Source organism: Aplidium turbinatum, chromosome 12 (assembly GCF_918807975.1).
Source record: "Aplidium turbinatum chromosome 12, kaAplTurb1.1, whole genome shotgun sequence".
NCBI classification, from domain to species: Eukaryota; Metazoa; Chordata; class Ascidiacea; order Aplousobranchia; family Polyclinidae; genus Aplidium; species Aplidium turbinatum.
In genome coordinates this window covers 5,176,932-5,196,316 of record NC_137483.1, presented here as the reverse complement: position 1 = coordinate 5,196,316, position 19,385 = coordinate 5,176,932, and the positions used below count along the sequence as shown (strand labels likewise).

Genomic DNA, 19,385 nt, shown 5'->3' with positions numbered 1-19,385 from the left:
AAGCAAAACGTTACGTAACGCTTTCGAGTACGGAATGGTAGTTTTTTATGCTGAATTCGTAGTGAAAAAGCGTTACATGGGGGAGGGGGGAATTGAAAAAAGCGTTATGTTGGCGTTACATGGGGGAGGGGGGAATTGAAAAAAGCGTTATGTTGGCGTTACATGGGGGAGGGGGGGGTCAAAAATTCGGAAAAAAAGCGTTACGTAATATTTGAACGTTCCCTAATACGAGTGGCAGAGTGGAGACAAACGGCGCGGCTGGACACTTTGCTCGTTTAACGACGAATCAACGTTGTTTAACGTTGCATGAATGTAACATGGCAATAATTGACGAAAACTAATCGCTTAATTAGTAGGTCTAGTAGGGCCTATCATATGGCGACAAAACCTTGCGAATAAGGTAAGTAGGCTAGTATTAGAAGGTGGCAGATGGTTACAGAAATTTTTGGACTTAAAATTGAATTAATTTTTTTTTTAATTCCTGAAATGTCCGGCGGGCGCGGCCCACCCGCCCGGGACTCGGCGCAGGTGGTTGCTTGCTTAATTACGCCGCATAACTTCCACCGAAAGAGGTCGTGTGGCTTCTTGCGTCACAATGCTCTGGGCACGAATCGGAAAACTTCTATAATGACGCTACTATTTTCTTCTGTGCAAAGTTTCACTAGGCTTTTTTCTTGGGTTTATTTTTGCAACTTCTACAATGACGCTACTATTTTCTTCTGTGCAAAGTTTCACCAGGATTTTTTCTTTATTTTTGCAACTTCTACAATGACGCTACTATTTTCTTCTGTGCAAAGTTTCACTGGGATTTTTTCTTCGGGTTTATTTTTGCGTGTCATGTGAACAAAAGTTAATTTTCCCTGGACCTTTTCTTTCTTACTGTAATACCAAAACTTGACAAATTTTGCGGCATCTTGCTGCGATAGCCTACTCGTATGATCTCATTTTGTAACGAATCTTGCCTTATCAATATCACTCGGAGATCAAAGCCAGGCATTGTGACGTAAGACTTGAAATAAGCTGTGCGTGGTTAGTGTAGAAGTACACCCGCACTCCCAACGATTCTTAGCGAAAAATTCACCTTTGTTACACTGATTCAATGTCTTCAATCGTTGAAGCAACGTAAAACTCGAAATTTTTCCTGCTTGAATTGAAGCTAAGGGATACAGTATTAACATTTTCTAGATGCTCGCACTAGAATGGGCGGGAAATTTTATTCTCACAGCAATTGTTTGTGCTATTGTACCGACTGCTGTCTCGTATTCGTCATCAGCCATATCTGCAGTGCAGTTATCATAATTCTACTGTTTAGTCTACTTTCAAGTTTTTATATTATTAGCATAATTCAACTGTTTCAAGTTTTATTAATTCATTTCCAATGCGCCTGGCAGCACTCGATTCTTGCATAAAACACGCTAGCATGGAAATATTCGTCCCTTTTAAAATTGACACAACTTGGTGTAGCTCGGCGTTGTCTCGGCTATCTGATGACATCCACTTGCATGCTGGGTAGTCAATAAAGAAACCCTTTTGAGAAGCAACAGTAGTGCTTTGTCTATGTATACAGAATGTTAGCTTAGCCACTTCTGTTACAATGGTGACCCCGAGTACATTTTTCGAATTCACGACCTTCAACAACGACATCAACGCCACCTGGTAATGTACCACGTTTTTGCAAATTTTTTTTTAACTTTTTGAAATTATCTCTAACTGTAGTCTACATGCATAGTGTCTAACTTCTATTCCTAGATACCTTATCCTTGTGGTTGCCATAGAAACCACCGCTTGCCAAATTTTTTTAACTTTTGTAATTATCTCCTGTAGTCTACATGCATAGTTTCTAACTTCTATTTCTACGGTACCTTAACCTTGTGGTTGCCATACAAACCACTGCATGCTAAAATTTTTAACCTTATGTAATTATCTACGGTAGTCTGTATGCATCGTTTATAACTTCCATTTTTTTCTACGGTACCTTATCTTTACTGTTGCTATAAAACCATTGCATAATTTTTTTTTAACTAATTGCAAGTAGCTTATTGCCGCCCTTATTCCTCTTTCATTTTCCCACTATGCCTCGTTTTCCTACAGTTTCTCGTGGCGTCACTCCCATACAACGGTATTCGTCATACTTACATTGCTTCAACGTTTGCTGACGTTGCATCAATGTAAGGGTGACGGATCCACCTCTGTGTCTTTATAATCAAGTTTATCGCCTTCATGACGTAGCCTAACCACTGCAATGTCAACTAACTACGTCATGATGTCTCATTGCGCGCTGGTCAACTGCCAGCGCAAATATTTCTGTGTTTACATTGTAGCTTAAGGAATGTGTGTATGAGAAAACACTTACTGATGGGCTTAGGTATTAGACTCTAACTTAGACCAAGTAGGGTAAAGCTCTGTCTAACTGTTCACACTGTCAGGCACTACAACTTCAGCACAACAATATTATGTCCAAATGACTTGTAATGCACTGAGTTTAAACACTAACAACAGCATGCAACACAAACAAATAAGAGAGCACTTACCACACCTTGATTACAAAACTTACCAACTGGTTAAAACATAATCCAGAATTAGAGTCCACATACAACGCACCATTTGTAAAAAATATTTTCCCTCACAGCAAATTTCTGCCTGTCGAGTCGCGCACACATTCCAAAAGAACGAAATTTAAAGAGCGCTACGGTTCAATGATAAATTTAGACTCGAGGCAGTCGCATTACAATTTAAATAAAACGGGGACAAATTATCGTTTGTTACACACCCACCCCCAAAGGCGACAGTCAAATAACGGGAGCCTTTAATAATAAAACAAACCTACTTAATTTTCTCACCTACGTAAAAAAAAAATGAAGTCAAATACACAATAGCGGTGATCGGTATAAACCGCAAGCAACAGATAACACAAATAATAGATTTCGCACGATATCGTGCGCACAACAAAAGGAGCACCAAGTTAATTAAAGCAAAGTTGGTACTGCACAGTCTTACAAACATTAGTGCCGTACAAGCATTAACTAAATTGCACACACATTACGGACACTCTCATTCATGTGCATGTCGCAAAGGCAACAAATTGGACAACGCATTACAGCAGCGACATCTGTTGTCATGAAACCATATCTACTGACGTACACAAAACAATAAGCAAAAAAATTGGGACCAGTGGTTTGTGGAGCAAATAATACAAACACACAATATAATTCACTCAAGCAAATATTAAAAGAAATGTAACACAAGGCAACCGAGCATGCAAATCGATCACCACTTACTGCGGCTGGCCGCTTCGACTATGAGTGAACAAGCAAAGGTTTATTTAATTAACTAACACTAAAACAGATTTTCATTATTAGACATAAGCCACCTGCATTTATTAGAGTTACTACCGCGATTACGACGGCACGATGATGGCATCAAGATACAAATCACAAACTAAAAATAAAAGCCAAATAAATCGAGGGCGCGCGAATCCCTGAATAAATTCGCGTGGAGTAATAACAGTCTGTAAACAGTCCTTCAAGAGTCCTTTTGTTCATCGACACTGCCCTCAAGCAAGCAAATCTTTCGAATATCTCGCACCAAAGTCGTAGCATCGGCAGTTCTCAAGCGCACTCGTCTCACCAGCCCGTTACGGTCAGGCATTGCCTCTACAACAATAGCTTTGGGCCATTGTCCTCGTTTTGTTGCTTCATCTGCCACAAGCACCAAGTCTCCAGTCTTGAGATTGGGCGCCGTGGCAAACCATTTTTGACGTCGTTGGAGCAGCGGGAGATACTGTTTCAACCAGCGTTCCCAGAAAATGTCTGCCAAGAACTGGGTCTTTCTCCAAGATTTACGATATCCGTCGGCCTTAGCAAATTCATCAATCGCACACGCGTCTGCTATGGAGCCTGTGAGAATCATGCTCGGTGTTAGCGCAGCCAAATCATCAGGCGAAGAAGGAAAGTCTGTTATTGGTCGATCATTTAAAATTCGTTCAATTTCTGTTACAAGGGTCAGCAGGTCGTACTCGTCCAGCGTAGTATCGCCGACTAGAGATCTTGTCAATTGGCGTACAATGCGAAAGAAACGTTCATAAAATCCTCCTTGGTGAGATGCTCTCGGAGGATTGAAGCGCCAAGTAATCTCGTCCTTGACCAAGGCATCACTGACAGTTTTGCTGTTTAAATTTCGGATACCTTCACGGAGTTCACGATCAGCGGCGACAAAGTTGCCACCGTTATCACTATAGACGGTAGTAGGTTTTACATTCCTACGGTTGCAAAACCTCCGAAAGGCTTGCAAAAAGGCGGAAGCTTCCAATGACTGGACAACTTCAAAATGGACGGCTCTAGTCGAAAGGCAACTGAAGATACACACGTATCGCTTCAACGAATTGCGTCCACTTCTAACAGACAGAGGTCCCATCAGATCGGTACCGACAGCTGAAAAGGCAGGCTTCTTGTTGACACGCTCCGCTGGCAGATTTCCCATCTGTTGTCTGCCGACAGGTGCTTTCCAATAGCGGCAACTTACACATGATTGCACAACTCTTCTCACAACCGATCTTCCTTTGATGATCCAATACTGGTGGTTCATTGCTGCTAGGACTTGTGAACAGCCCATGTGTCCCTCTTTTTCGTGAAAGGACATGATTAGGAGATCTGTTACTGGATGCTGTGGAGGAAGTACGATGGGGTGCTTACATTCAGCTGATAATGACGAGGCTTCCAGCCGGCCCCCAACTCTAAGCACACCTTTGACAAGATAAGGGTTCAATGTTTGTAGCTCCTTTAGAGCTGGTGTCACGCGCAGTTGCTGCTCCGTTAGCAGTGACACAGGCTCATCGAAACCAAGGTGATCCACTAACGAACTGAATGCCGCAGGATAAGACTGGTGCTGGGTAACCTTCACTATGGCGAGTCGAGCTTCTTTCAATTCTTCTGCAAGAAGGGGACCAACACGAGGAGCAGAAAAACCTGTCCTAAATTTCCAATTTTGAAACTGCAGATAGCGAAGTAACCAGGCTACTGACCGCTGCAGGGCGTAGAAGTCTGAATGCCGAGAGAAAAGCCGATACAACACATCATCCGACCGGTGCATTTGGGCAGAACATGTCTTGATTTTCTTTACCTCTGGATCTTCAACGAATTCTTCTACGAAGTCCGGTTGCTTAGGCCACTCAACCTTCTTCTTTCTCAAAAAATCAGGGCCGCAAAACCACAAGTTCGCTGAGGCGGCCTGATCCGGCCACACACCCCTGGATGCAAGATCAGCAGGGTTTTCGGCCGATGGCACGTAATGCCATTGTTCGACAGAGGAGAGCGTGTGCAGCACCTCCAAACGATTAGCAACAAACGTGGTGAACCGTGTTGATGTATTGTTCAGATACCGCAGAACCACGGTGGCATCAGTCCAAAAAACAATTTTTGATAAATTAAGTTCGATTTCACGAACAACAAAATTACTTAGTTTAGCCGCCAAAACGGCAGCAACAAGCTCAAGCCGTGGCACACTTACAGGCTTTATGGGGGCAACATGAGCCTTCCCCATTACAAACGCACAAGATACAGTGAAATCAGCATGTAAAACACGTAAATACGAACACGCTCCATAACCACTGGTGCTCGCATCAGAGAAGGTGTGCAGTTCGAAATTTAGCACCTTCTTTCCCAATTTAGTAAAACTTCTCTGCAGCTTCACATGTTCTAAATGTGGCAGAGCTTGGGCCCACTTATCCCATTCTACCCCAACCCCAGGAATTGATGTTATGTCGTCATCCCAGCCTAAAGCGGCAGAACAGGCCTTCTGCAGCAGCTGCTTAGCTGGCAGTAAAAATGGTTGAAGCAGACCAAGGGGGTCATAAGTTTGCCCTATCATGGAAGCCAAACCTCTCCGAGAGCACGATTTTTGGGTGACGTTCACACGTACTCTCATTTCATCCGATTCAGGTTCCCAGAAGACCCCAAGGGTCTTCTGCACTGGTAACTGGGGACACTCCAACTCCACATTTGAAGCAAGGTCCTTCTCAGGCAATGAACGGAGTACCTGTTTCTCATTGGAGCAAAATTTTGTTAAGTAAAAACCACCAGTCATTAACAAAGTACGTAGTTGATCAACTAGGTTAATTGCTGCATCAATGGAAACACATGATTTGCACAAATCGTCAACATAGATATTACGCATTACCGTGTTGAGAGTCTCAGCATCTGCTCCAGTCGCATTCTCCGATGCTGTTGTCCGAAGAGCATATGCCGCACAGGTTGGAGATGACTTTGCTCCGAATACATGTGTACGCATGCGATAATCAACCGGCTCTGCATGGACATCGTTGTTTGGGAACCATAAGAACCGAAAGGCATCTTGGTCCTTCTCATCAACCCGAACCTGTGAAAACATTGCCTTTATGTCACCGATTACTGCAATAGGATGCTGTCTAAATCGCAGCAACACTCCGACCAGATTATTCATTAAATCTGGTCCCTGTAAGAGCATGTCATTCAGGGATTGACCATTACATTTTGCGCTACAATCGAACACAACCCTAAACTTTGTGTGAATGGCCGTGCAATGATGCGGCACATAACAAACTCTTCCCTCAGGACCAGGAGAATCTTCAGGAACACGAATGGCATAACCTGAATCAATATAGTCCGACATTTTGGCGCAGTACTTTTCGAACAAGCTTGGGTCTGCAATAAACCGCTTTTTCAGGTTGTTTAGTCTCTTTAATGCCATAAAACGATTATTAGGGAGAGAGGGATTTTCCTCTTTCCACAAAAGCCCAACCGAGTAATGGCCATCAACCCTTTTGATAGTTTGTTCAAGAATACCCAAGGCACGTTTGTCCTCGATAGATGGGCATTCTACTTGAGGAAGCTCTACATCCTTAAATTCTTGATCAAGTATTTGTAGAATATCTCTACAAGAATTGTCTTCGACATCATTGTGATGAACAAAATTAACCATCACACGTCGGCACCCACCTTGCATTTCCTGATCACTTACATTCTTACCGTAGATGGTCCATCCAAGTGCAGTGTGCAAGCCACATGGCTCACCAGGTGCACCCTTTTTAATATCCTGTAACAAATATGCTTGGTGAAGGTCACTTCCCAGCAAGAGGTCAATTTTCCTATCCTGCAAGTGGGGAAAATCTAAATCTTTTAAGTGCGGATAAGGACGTACAAGATCCTCCGTGGGAATACTTGCACTGACGTCAACGATCTCATCAAGGACTAATGCATCACGTACCACAAAGGCCGCTGACTCTGCGAAACCTTGTATACCTATACATTTTACCTTTTTATTTACCACTGTTGATGCATTAGTCGTGACGAGTTCAACATTCGTCTCCGCGACTGGAACACCAAGCTTTTCTGCTAATCTAGCAGAACACATGTTCACACTGGACCCCTCATCGATGAAGGCATAGGTAAAAACACAGTTGCCCGGGTCACCAGACCATACTTTAACTGGCACGACCTTGAAGATAGTTGGCGAATTGTCATTTATGTGTGGGATCACAGTTGAACATGATGTTCCCACAACAGAGTCTGCGTTCCCTGCCACACTATGCCTTTCTGCATGTCCTTTCTGTTCTGCATTTCTGGTACTATCTGTCGCATGAAGAAGAGTGTTATGATCTCCTTTGCACCTTTGGCAATGAAACTTGCTCCGGCACAGTGCAGCTCGGTGGCCTGGTCGAAGGCATTTGAAGCACAACCGATGTTCTCTGGCCAGCTTTCTTTTTACCTCCACACTATGCCCCTGAAATGTACCGCACTTCCAGATGTCATGCGACTCCTGGCACACACAACATACCCTTTGTGTGGATTCTGACCCCTTGGGCAACATGGTCTGCTGAGTAGCAAACACACTTGCTTTACCATGTGTCTGCATACTTCTACCACTAGGTTGACCCTTAGGCTTTCTTTCACTTATATTTTGAGACAGAAGTTGGCCAAACTCACTGTCTGCCTCTGATGCTGCATTCTCTACCAGCTCACGCAGGTCTGTAAATGAACCATACCCTTTACGGTTGCTGATGGTGACAAATTGGGACCGTACCTTGTATGGAAGACGATGAAAAAGCTTCTGTAGAAGGTCATCGCTGTTGAGTAACCCAGCCTTGTCCCAACTGGCAAAACTTGTTTCACAGCGATACATTTTATCGCACAACTCTAGTAAGGCCTCTGAATCCCAATCCTTGAGAGTTGGTCCATCTACTAGGTCTTGCTTTACCTTGGCCATGAGCTTACCAGGGTTGCCAAATCTTTTTTCTAATCTTTCCCATGCCATCCTGTATGCCTGTTCTCGATCACCCAAACAGCTCAGACCAGCAATGACATCTTTGGCTTTCCCACGGCAATACTCTTCCAAGAAAGCCATTCGCACATGACTGTCATAGTATACACTCTCTACATACTCTGAGAAACGCCTTTTAAAGTTCCCAAACTCTAAGATGTCGCCGGTGAAAGGGGTTAAACTTAAACGAGGACCAGAAGGAAAACCGGGAGGAGCACTCGTGCCTTGGAGAAAGGGAGAGAACCCGTGAGGATTTCCTACATGTGGGTACATAGCAGGTGGCGCACAATTGAATTGTTGTGCATTTGGATCTAATCCTGACCAGCCTGGTAAGTTTCCTTGATGTATCTTAGCACGTTCCGATGAAACTTCCACGTGACTATCATTTCCTCCACTATTACTACCAGACTGATGCAATAACACTTCCTTCTTAGGCACCTGCAACTCATGCTGCTGCAATTCTGTCTTCACCTGACTAGTGGTAGGCTTTGGCTCAATCAGAAGGGAAGTTTCAGGTTGATTTAAATTTGGTGATTTGTGCATAGGAGGCATTGGTAAACTCATTGAGTGAATTGCTTTTAAGTTGTTAGCTGGCTTAGCCTGTTGCAAAGCCCTACACCTATCCAACAAACTATATGCAACATCTTCTAATTGGCTAATTCGTTTTTCTAATGGTGTTTCCACTATCTGATCAGCCTCCAAAACTTCAAGATGGAGCTCGGACAGTGCCTCGACAAGATCCAAGCACTGATCATACGCTGCGTCACTATGCATATCTAAGCCCTTCCTCTCTAAAATAGACAACTGCACTTGCAGTTTGGCCAACTGCCTTTTGGTGCGCAAGGCTGCAGATTGATTGGTGACAGAAACTAGGTGGATAGCTGAAGAAGTGGCACCTTCATGTTGATCTAATTTTACATGGGAAGGTGGCTCTGCTGAAGAATTTGAATCTTCAGTGTGACTACTTTCACCTTCATCTATCGAAGTTTCTAAATCACTATCCGCATGTGTGGTATTATCAACCACTGTCACCTTAACCTTCTTATTATCTACTTTCTTGGGAGGCATGTTAATTGTTAATTACAAAAAATAAATAAAAACAAACTATGCAACTGTACCAGCACTAAGAAAATTAATATCTGCACCCAGTAGGATAGCTCGGCCTACTGCCAACTTAAAACTACAGTACAGTTGTACGTCAACACACAGTACTATAGTATAATATGCTAGTAACCACTTAATCTAGCACAGTCTGAAGCACACTAACCCACTCACACTTCCAGGTAAGGGGATAAGGCAACCAAATGCTGTAGCACAATACAACAATGAAATGAATATTTTTTACAAATCTAACGTAGCTTAAGGAATGTGTGTATGAGAAAACACTTACTGATGGGCTTAGGTATTAGACTCTAACTTAGACCAAGTAGGGTAAAGCTCTGTCTAACTGTTCACACTGTCAGGCACTACAACTTCAGCACAACAATATTATGTCCAAATGACTTGTAATGCACTGAGTTTAAACACTAACAACAGCATGCAACACAAACAAATAAGAGAGCACTTACCACACCTTGATTACAAAACTTACCAACTGGTTAAAACATAATCCAGAATTAGAGTCCACATACAACGCACCATTTGTAAAAAATATTTTCCCTCACAGCAAATTTCTGCCTGTCGAGTCGCGCACACATTCCAAAAGAACGAAATTTAAAGAGCGCTACGGTTCAATGATAAATTTAGACTCGAGGCAGTCGCATTACAATTTAAATAAAACGGGGACAAATTATCGTTTGTTACATACATAAGCAACCGCCATACACCTACTGTATTGTTTCACATGCTGCAAACCCACTTGTCAGCCTACCGATTGTATCTCGGTATGTAGCCTACATCACAGCCTCGCACACGGTTTCAGCTTGCCCTTGTCGCTACTTTTATCACAGCAATTTCCCGTCCTGAGCAAGACGTCAAAACTGCATCCATTCTGTAGCTTACCGTCCTGAGCAAAAAAACTGCATCCATTCATTCATTTTATAATCACTCGCTTAACTACAGTCATGTGACGTTGTAACTACTTTTTATGCTCGTGTTTGTCGCTCTTTTTTTAATGAGTGCTGAGCCTACTCCGTACTTATACTACGACTCTCATAGTTTCTTGTCTCGTTTCCTACCTATCCAGCCGGCATTGCCTTGCCATGCCTTACCAATTTAATAACTTGTATCCCTGCATGTATCGCTATTCTTTTTTCATTATGTGTCCCATCATCAGCCGGCGTCTGCCGCCTATGGCACTGCCATATTGCAACTACTTGTATCCCTGCATGTATCGCTATTCTTTTTCATTATGTGTCCCATCATCAGCCGGCGTCTGCCGCCTATGGCACTGCCATATTGTAACTACTTGTATCCCCGCATGTATCGCTTTTTTTAATGTGTCTGAACTGCTTATGTGTAACTTTCTAGCGGTCGCTACTTTGTATCAATTTCGTTTCAGACCTGCCTATCAACACGGTTGCTGCGAGAGGTTGATGCGAGACTTCAAGGAACTTCAATTCAACACCACGATGATGACACGACAAGCTCACTGATGAGACCACTTCAACATGGCACCACAGCACCCCATGTTCTTCACGACTTGCACTGAGTTGAACAGTCCCTCATCACATTCCTCACCATGAGATGCCTCCACGGAGATGACCCTCAATACGGCTATTCACAGCCACCGACGCAACCAATATGGTTAACCCCATATCTGTCGCTACTCCCTGCGACACACCTTCGACGTGCAATTGCTGCATCGTTCATCATTCAAGCCTTCTCTGCGTCAGAAGCACACCGCGCCGTCAACCCAACCAGTGCCGCTATTTTGCGCCACTTTCGACATGCAATGGCTGCATGTCACACAGCTTGCAACTATACAAGCTGGCCTCTTTTCTGTCATATTCGTCCCATATCGACTGACTCACAACTCAACAGCTGTCGTGCTCGTCATCCATCAATGGACTACTAACTGAACTGCTTATCACCTGCTGTCGTGCTCATCATATACATCACCGAACTTCCAAATCAACTGCTGTCGTCTCGTCCTCCCTCATCGAAATACTCGAACTAATAGTATGACTTTAGAACATTCTGTCTCGCACAACCACACGCGTACACCGTTAGGTTACATACAATTTTTTTTACTATTCTGGTTTGCTTCCATGGGTGTCCGGTCCTATCTCTTCGGAGGCAGGACATGGACAGCCATGGACGCTTACCTGTTTGTATACATGCTTAATTTTTTTTCTCTGAAAACGCTTGTAAATAGTTTTCTCATGGCTGATTTTACAGTTGTGCCCCAGTATTCAATTTCAGTTTCTAACCCTCAATCATAACTTAATTTGTTTTCGTCATTCACGACGTTTCATCTACGTTTCAACGTCGTTTTGACTGGGGCCAACGTATGTACCGACTGCTGTCTCGTATTCGTCATCAGCCATATCTGCAGTGCAGTTATCATAATTCTACTGTTTAGTCTACTTTCAAGTTTTTATATTATTAGCATAATTCAACTGTTTCAAGTTTTATTAATTCATTTCCAATGCGCCTGGCAGCACTCGATTCTTGCATAAAACACGCTAGCATGGCAATATTCGTCCCTTTTAAAATTGACACAACTTGGTGTAGCTCGGCGTTGTCTCGGCTATCTGATGACATCCACTTGCATGCTGGGTAATCAATAAAGAAACCCTTTTGAGAAGCAACAGTAGTGCTTTGTCTATGTATACAGAATGTTAGCTTAGCCACATCTGCTTTAGCCTCTTCTGTTACACTATGTAAGCACGTTTGAGAAACTTGTGTTTCTTCTGAAGGCATGCATGGATGGTTTTGAGTGTGCTTTTGCTGGCCGATGTTTATCGGCGAAAAATAGCCGATACGATATATCGGCTAACACCTGATATCGGCCGATACATATCGGCTGACCGATATATCGGTCGAGCTCTATACACAAGGCCATGTCTGCTACTCGTAAAATATTCAAATCTTCTCTACGAAAGTGCAAAAGTAACAGAGATCAGCATGAAGCAGATGCCGTTGCCAAAGCATTTCATGCAGACTCCTCGTTTAAAACATTTTGGGATAAAATTAGACAGTCTGGATCACAAAGATGTTCATTACCTACCTCTGTCGGAAGTGCTGTTGGAAGTAAAAACATTTCGAACATGTGGATGTGTCACTTTAATCAATTGCTAAACTCGACTGGTAAAAAAGTTGTCAATGAAGAATTTGTTTCATCTCACTTAAATGATATACATGGCTATCACAATACTAATCAATTTCTGACCTCTGCTGACACAGTTTCTTCTTTGCTTCATAAATTGCCATTAAATTGCTCTGTTGGTTGTGATAAAATATCTTCTGAGCACATTGCTTATGCAGATTCCAGTATCAGTGTATATCTTTCATCATTTTTTAATATGTGCCTTGTTCATGGGTATGTGCCAAATGCTTGTCTTAAAACTGAATTAGTTCCCATTGTTAAAAACAAATCTGGTGACGTTGAGACATCGCAAACTACAGACCTATTGCTCTTGCTACTGTCATTTCTAAACTATTTGAACATGTTGTACTTTTTTATATTAATGACTATCTCACAACAAACGATAATCAATTTGGCTTTAAACCTAAGCATAGCACAGATATGTGCATTTTTGTACTTAAGCAAGCTGTGTCTTACTACAGAAAACGTGGAAGTCCTGTTTTTTCTGTATTCTTAGATGCTTCGAAAGCATTTGATAGGGTAAACCACAACCTCCTATTCAAGAAACTAATTCAACGAGGAGTGCCGATGTGCCTTGTTCGTCTAATAGTTTATTGGTATACCCATCAGCGGATGTACATACGCTGGGGTTGTCATTACTCACAGTCTTTTTCTGTCAGCAATGGTGTCAAACAGGGTGGTGTTCTCAGTCCTTACTTATTTGCCGTGTATATGGATGATCTATCGACTGTGTTAAGCAAAACCAAGGCAGGCTGTTACATAGGTAATACATTGTTAATCATCTCATGTATGCTGATGATATTTGTTGTATTTCTCCAAGTGTTCATGGTCTGCAGAGTATCTTGAATGTGTGTGAAGATTATGCGCTTTCTAACGATGTCATTTTTAACTGCAAAAAGTCATTTGCTATGTACTTCCAAACCAAACACTTAAAGTTAAATTTGAATCCAATTGTACGGCTCAATGGAAGTGAGATCAAATTCGTAGACAGTGTCAAATATTTGGGTGTTTTTCTTGACACGGCAATGTGTGACGACAAGGATATAAATCGACAAGTGCGATCAATCTACTGTTCTGCCAACAAATTAAAATCAAAATTTTACAAGTGCTCCAGTGATATTAAAAATGTTCTATTCCGTTCTTATTGTACTCCAATGTATGCATGTCAGCTGTGGGAAAATTATCATCAACGTGACATTAATCGTCTGCGTGTTGCCTTCAATAATGCGTTTAGAATTATACACAATTTGCCTAAACACTATAGCGTACGTGAACATCAAGTCTTGTGTAACATCATAACATTTGATGCATTACTTCGTAAATATGTTTTTTCTTTTGTTGGAAGATGCGAAGTATCGTCTAACTCTATTGTTGCCTCCCTGATGAGGTCTGATTGCCATCGTATATCAAATTACCGTCTTCATTATAATAATTCTATGTATGCTATTATCTAGTTTTGATGGCTGCCATGTCATCTGATTGTTTTTATCGTTCTCAATACTTTCAGTTCTTCTAACTTGTAACGCTACCGTACCATTGTCTGTAAACTTGTAACAGTAGATAGGCCTAGCCTATTTATTGAGATTTTGTGCATTTGCAGTTTGTGTATGTCACGATTTCTTTCTATCTCTTACCAGGAAAAAGACTTGGAAAGGTTCAATGACGTAGTTTAATGGGTCAACCGAAAAGCAGTCAATTAAATGTCGAATAATTCTACTTAGCGAAATGATAATCTGACTTCTTGAAGAACTTTAACGAACGGCTTCTCAAATAACTCTAATTTCTGCATCAACTATACCAATTCACAACTCATAGCACAACTCTCATAATCAACTCGTAACAATCACCATAATAATAATCTCAGAATCTCAGAATTACAAACTACACCACTATTTATAGTTGGCTGTTCAGTCCAGTAACTTCGAGAAGGTTACATCATAAAGAACCATCGTTCGGTCACGTAGCATTTAAAAGGTAAACAACAGAAGTCTCTAGAAGGTCACGTTCGCAAGAAGATTCTTACATAATAACGATTTCGCAATCGGACATTTACTGATAAACAACCTTATGACGTCATGACAAACGACGCTCAGAAATCATGAAAAACAACAGAACCTTCTAGATTTGCATGCTTACAGATGATTCTAGAAATACGTTACATAATACAAATTTCTCAATCAGAGGTTACTTCAGGTCATAACCGATAATAACACAACGCACCAGAATTCCATAATGAAAATAGCACATTCGTTGAAGATACAAAGCAAGCCATCGCGAGGCATTTGCACCTTGATTGTGACAGTGTATTATTTTGTTATTTTTTGATGTTATTTCGTTGTTGTTATTCGTTATTTGTGCATTTGCAGTTTGTGTATTATTTTGTTGTTTTGTTTTGGATATGGACAGCTTTGTCTGATGCAAATAAATTATTATTATATTGTTGGTAGCAAAGAAACAAAAATATACAAAACACATGTAATTCGCACAAGGATGGCAGCGAAAGAATAAGGGGTTACTAAATTCAGTTGCCATTCAAACAATTAAAGTTTTAAGCAAACAACCAAAAAGTGATTGGCACATAATATGTAACTGTATTTTGCAAGCATGGTAAACCTGGTAACCATGCTGATTATGGATATAAATAAGTATACAAAATAATGTTTGATTTTGTATAAATTGCCTTATTATTACTATTAAATGTTTATTATTTCAGACCTTGCAATCCTTATGAAAGTGAAAAGAACAATTTAACAAATTCACTTTCAAGCTACAGTACATGTACTCTCAGACAGTATATGTCAGCATAACAAGTACCGTAACCACATTAAGCATAATTATAGGCCAGTGGTTGGGAACCTTTTTGAGTAGGAGAGCCATTTGTTCCAGACAATTGTTCACCTAATCAAACGTCATATAAAAACCGTTCAGGTCTACTGAATCTTAGCGTATTACGTCATGGAATTTTTCCTAAAAATGAGCCAAAATTGCACCATCGTTCGTAAGACTTGTATCAAACCTGTTTAAACATGAAACATGGCATCACCACCTTTGAACACCTGTTTGAATTGCGTGACAATGTCTTTCACTATTACGTCACAGTACTGCGTACGTGAGTTTGAGATATTGATATCTATTCTGGTCATTCGTAAAATTGTTGCTTGAAGTTAGTCGCAAATTTAAGTGTTTTGCTTAGTGCTGCTAGATGGACAAAATTTCCGTCTTTTATCCAAGTAATCTGTTCTGTAGTGACAAGTTTTAGTGGTGTACGGCGTTGCATCCCATTTTCGACAGCCAGGTGGCTAATTTTACAGAAATACAATTTTGAATAGACGTTTCAAAGGAGTGTTTCTTTTTCGGTCATTACATGCAGACGAACGGATTCGGGAATCTTATGTTACAATTTTCCCACGAAGAGATTATGGCAGTGGCGTATCCTGGTTGGTTGAGCAAGGGAAGCAATAAAACTCGTGGGGGAATAGAGCGTGCCGAAGGCACGTGTTTTCTAGGGGGGTCTGGGGGCATGCTCCCCCGGAAAATTTTTGCAAAATTACACTCAAATAATGAATTATACTGCTTTCTGGAAACACTTTTAGGGTAATTTTTGTATGAAATTTATTAGCAGATAAACAGCTATTAACTTATTAAAGGTAGCTCTTACACACGAACGGGCAAAAATGCGACTATAATTAGAGAACACCAAAAACTCAGCTACAAAGTCAAGTCTAGCTTAGACCTCACATATCCTGTCTTATTCCAAAGTCTATCCAGCCAGGATAACAGTGTAAAGCCAACATTTGGCTCAAACTTTTGCTTACAATGCCGATATTATAACCATAACAGTGCCCTAGATTTTCTCATTACAGAGCTCACTGGCACAACATCCAACAGAGCAGAGTTGCCAGAATATAAAAAAGTCTTAAAGCCAAAATAATACAAAAAAAGCCCAAAACAAGGAAAATATTAGACAAAAAAGGCCAAATGGATATATTTACCTGTTTCTATCAAAAATAATAAAATTTACATATATATTTTATAACTTGTAGTGGATTTTAATAAATTGTAGCAAAAATCATTCTGAAAGTAACCCAAAAAATAGCAAGTTAGCCTATAAAAGTAGCGGTTGAGTTTTGATCCGCCACATTACGAGTATTAAGAAAGTATAGAACATGTATTGAACAATGTTGAATATGGTTTCATCTGGTAAGGTTACAATATTAGAGAAATGAAGAGCCCAGTTCCAAAACCGCTTAGGCGCCACTTTTACCAAAATTGAGTTTAGAGTGTCATTAGGTAGAGTATTACCATAGGTACCTACTATCCATTCCTTTTTTTCCAAAACCTTCTCTTTCTGCTTCAAATTCGACACTAAATATTGCGTTTTCTTCCAAAACCGCTTACGCGCCATCACACTTTGTTTCCAAAACCACTTGTATCCACAATTAACCAATCATATTAAGCCATTGTATCACGTGACATATCGCTGATTGTTAAACCGTTTTCGTCATCGTTTCGTGATAAGCAGCAGTGTTACCATTTGGTAAATTTCACTACCAAATTCGAGATTTGGCAGAATTTTACGTTGTTTGGCAGTAAAATTTTGAGTTGGCAGAATTTTGGAAAACATTTTTGGTGAGTTGACAGTCAGTCTCTGGTCAGTTTGGAAAAATTTGAAATGTGTTTGGTAGTTTGAAGCATCTACTATCTGGCAACACTGATAAGCAGTGTTGTAGGCTTGCAGCCTATTGTTGCAGTTACCAACGGTGCTTAGTAGCCTACTTGAGCTTTATAACTGTGTTTTTTTGCTTTGTTTAAAGTGGATTTGGGTTGTGGTGATGAATTAGTGGCGGTCAGCTTGGAAAAATGGTTTCAAAAATTGGTTTCTTTCATTCTGGCAAAATTTTATTCTCCAGTTTATTTCCAAAACCGCTTATATCCACATTTCTAATTTTATAAAAAGGCGATTCTAAGCATTCTAATATTCCTTAGATCTGGACAAACGTCATGGCTCAATTCAGTAGGTAGTTATACATCGTCAGAAATCAAAAGCGCATTACATTTACCAAGCGAAACTGTCATAAACGTTTTTCGTGGTTTTCTCGAAATCACCGAAAGTGGATGTAAGCGGTTTTGGAAACAAGCTCTTCAAATATTGATTATTATGCATTTTGAAAAGTTATTTTAAAAAAAAACTAATTCGCGGAATTTGGCTAATCTGGCAACTCCGCGACTGGAAGCAATTTTTAAATCGCTTCCAGCGATTAGTTAAAAGAAACGTAAATTGCGAAAACTTTGCGCTGCTTTTTTCCTTTCTTTCAAACTTGTTTCTTCTTATTGCAAAAACGAGAGCAACGGATGCAATACGAATCTTCGCTTCCGTTGGCTTCCAACTTTTTTTAAATTAAAACCGAGTTCAAAATCATACGGGGGGGGGGCATGAGTTAAAAACCGTTCTAAATCGCATTTAGGTAAAGAAATCACAAAATCGTTTTACTGAAAAATATCAGCTTCTCTTTTTTCAATTTTGACAGGGGAAGCAATGCTTCCCTTGCTTCCATTGAGGATACGCCCCTGGATTATGGTTTACCGCTGTGACCACCATTAAAGCTACATTTTTGGAAATACATTTCCGTAAGAGCCATAGGTTATACTGTAGGCTAATGTTTTAAAGGCATATTCAATGAAATTTTCAAACTGGAATTAAGCATTAAAATGCGTAAACTGAACACTCAAGAATATATTTTTAAAAAAATTACCGAAAAAAAATATTTTCAAAGGCGCTGGCAAAGCCCAAAGTCCAATGTTTCATTTATTTTTTTCAAAATGACCAAAAAGTGGAAACACTGCTAGAGTATACGCCATAAATGCCTAGAGCTCCAGCAATATCAAAAGCCTTTTCGCGCTCTGGGTTGCAAAGTTCGGACTTGTTGCGTTCAAAGGAGTTTTGCAGGATAGTTTTACATATTTTTTAAGTTTCTAGGATATTTCGTTGAGTAATAGTAGCAATGTTACGAGAAAGGTGAGGTACTGTAGTATAATTCTAGTAGCTAACTGCTCTTGGCTGATGCTGAGCTGCGTCGGAGTCTGCCTCGCTTTCTGACCTAGTCTTATTCTGAAACGATCCCTGTTCCATATCTAGAAAGCTAAAACCTCAATTGCTAAGGTAACAGGGATCAGTTGTCAGTAGATGTTACAGAAAATATATTTCGCACTTATTCAGTGCATCGTCAGTTCTGATCTAGTAGCAAATAATTCTAGTAGCATTGCTAAAAATTAAATATCCATAAAATCAATATTGCATCATTGTTTGACTATTGTAGTAGGCTAACAATATTGCATCATAGCAAATACCATGCCCGACTTTTGTGTTGTGCTTGGCTGTGACACGACAGCATTGCATAAAGTTAGTATGTTTGGGTTTCCCAAAGACAGTAGCCTACACAAAAAAAGGAAATGGAATAATTTTGTCAACACCACAACTTGTTATTGGAGTGGACCAAAACCACACCACAGAATTTGTAGTCTGCATTTTCAAGAAACAGACTTCAAAAATTTTCTTCAATTCCAAATGGACAACACTAAAAGGCGGAAATGCGGAAGGCGGAAATAAGCCGGGCGTGGAATGGCGTATTGTCCGCAGAAGTATCGACTTAATGCCGATGTAGAAAAGGCGGAAGTACGATCTTGGCGTCCATATTGTTTAACATAGCGATAACTTTATCATGAAAGAATGAAATGTTGCAACAATTGCATTTTGCTTCTAAAAAATAAAAAGGATGGTGCAATATTTCAAATGCAGTCCTCAATGACAATTTTGTGAATATAC

At 40.6% G+C, this 19,385-nt stretch overlaps 1 protein-coding gene across 1 annotated transcript; it reads right to left on the bottom strand.

The window, feature by feature from the left end:
• Nucleotides 1-3,522: 3,522 nt before the first annotated feature.
• On the bottom strand, nucleotides 3,523-9,360 carry LOC145781328 (uncharacterized). Its single transcript, XM_082593103.1, has one exon. It carries the CDS (start codon nucleotides 9,358-9,360, stop codon nucleotides 3,523-3,525), a length of 5,838 nt encoding a protein of 1,945 aa, XP_082449229.1.
• Nucleotides 9,361-19,385: the final 10,025 nt, after the last annotated feature.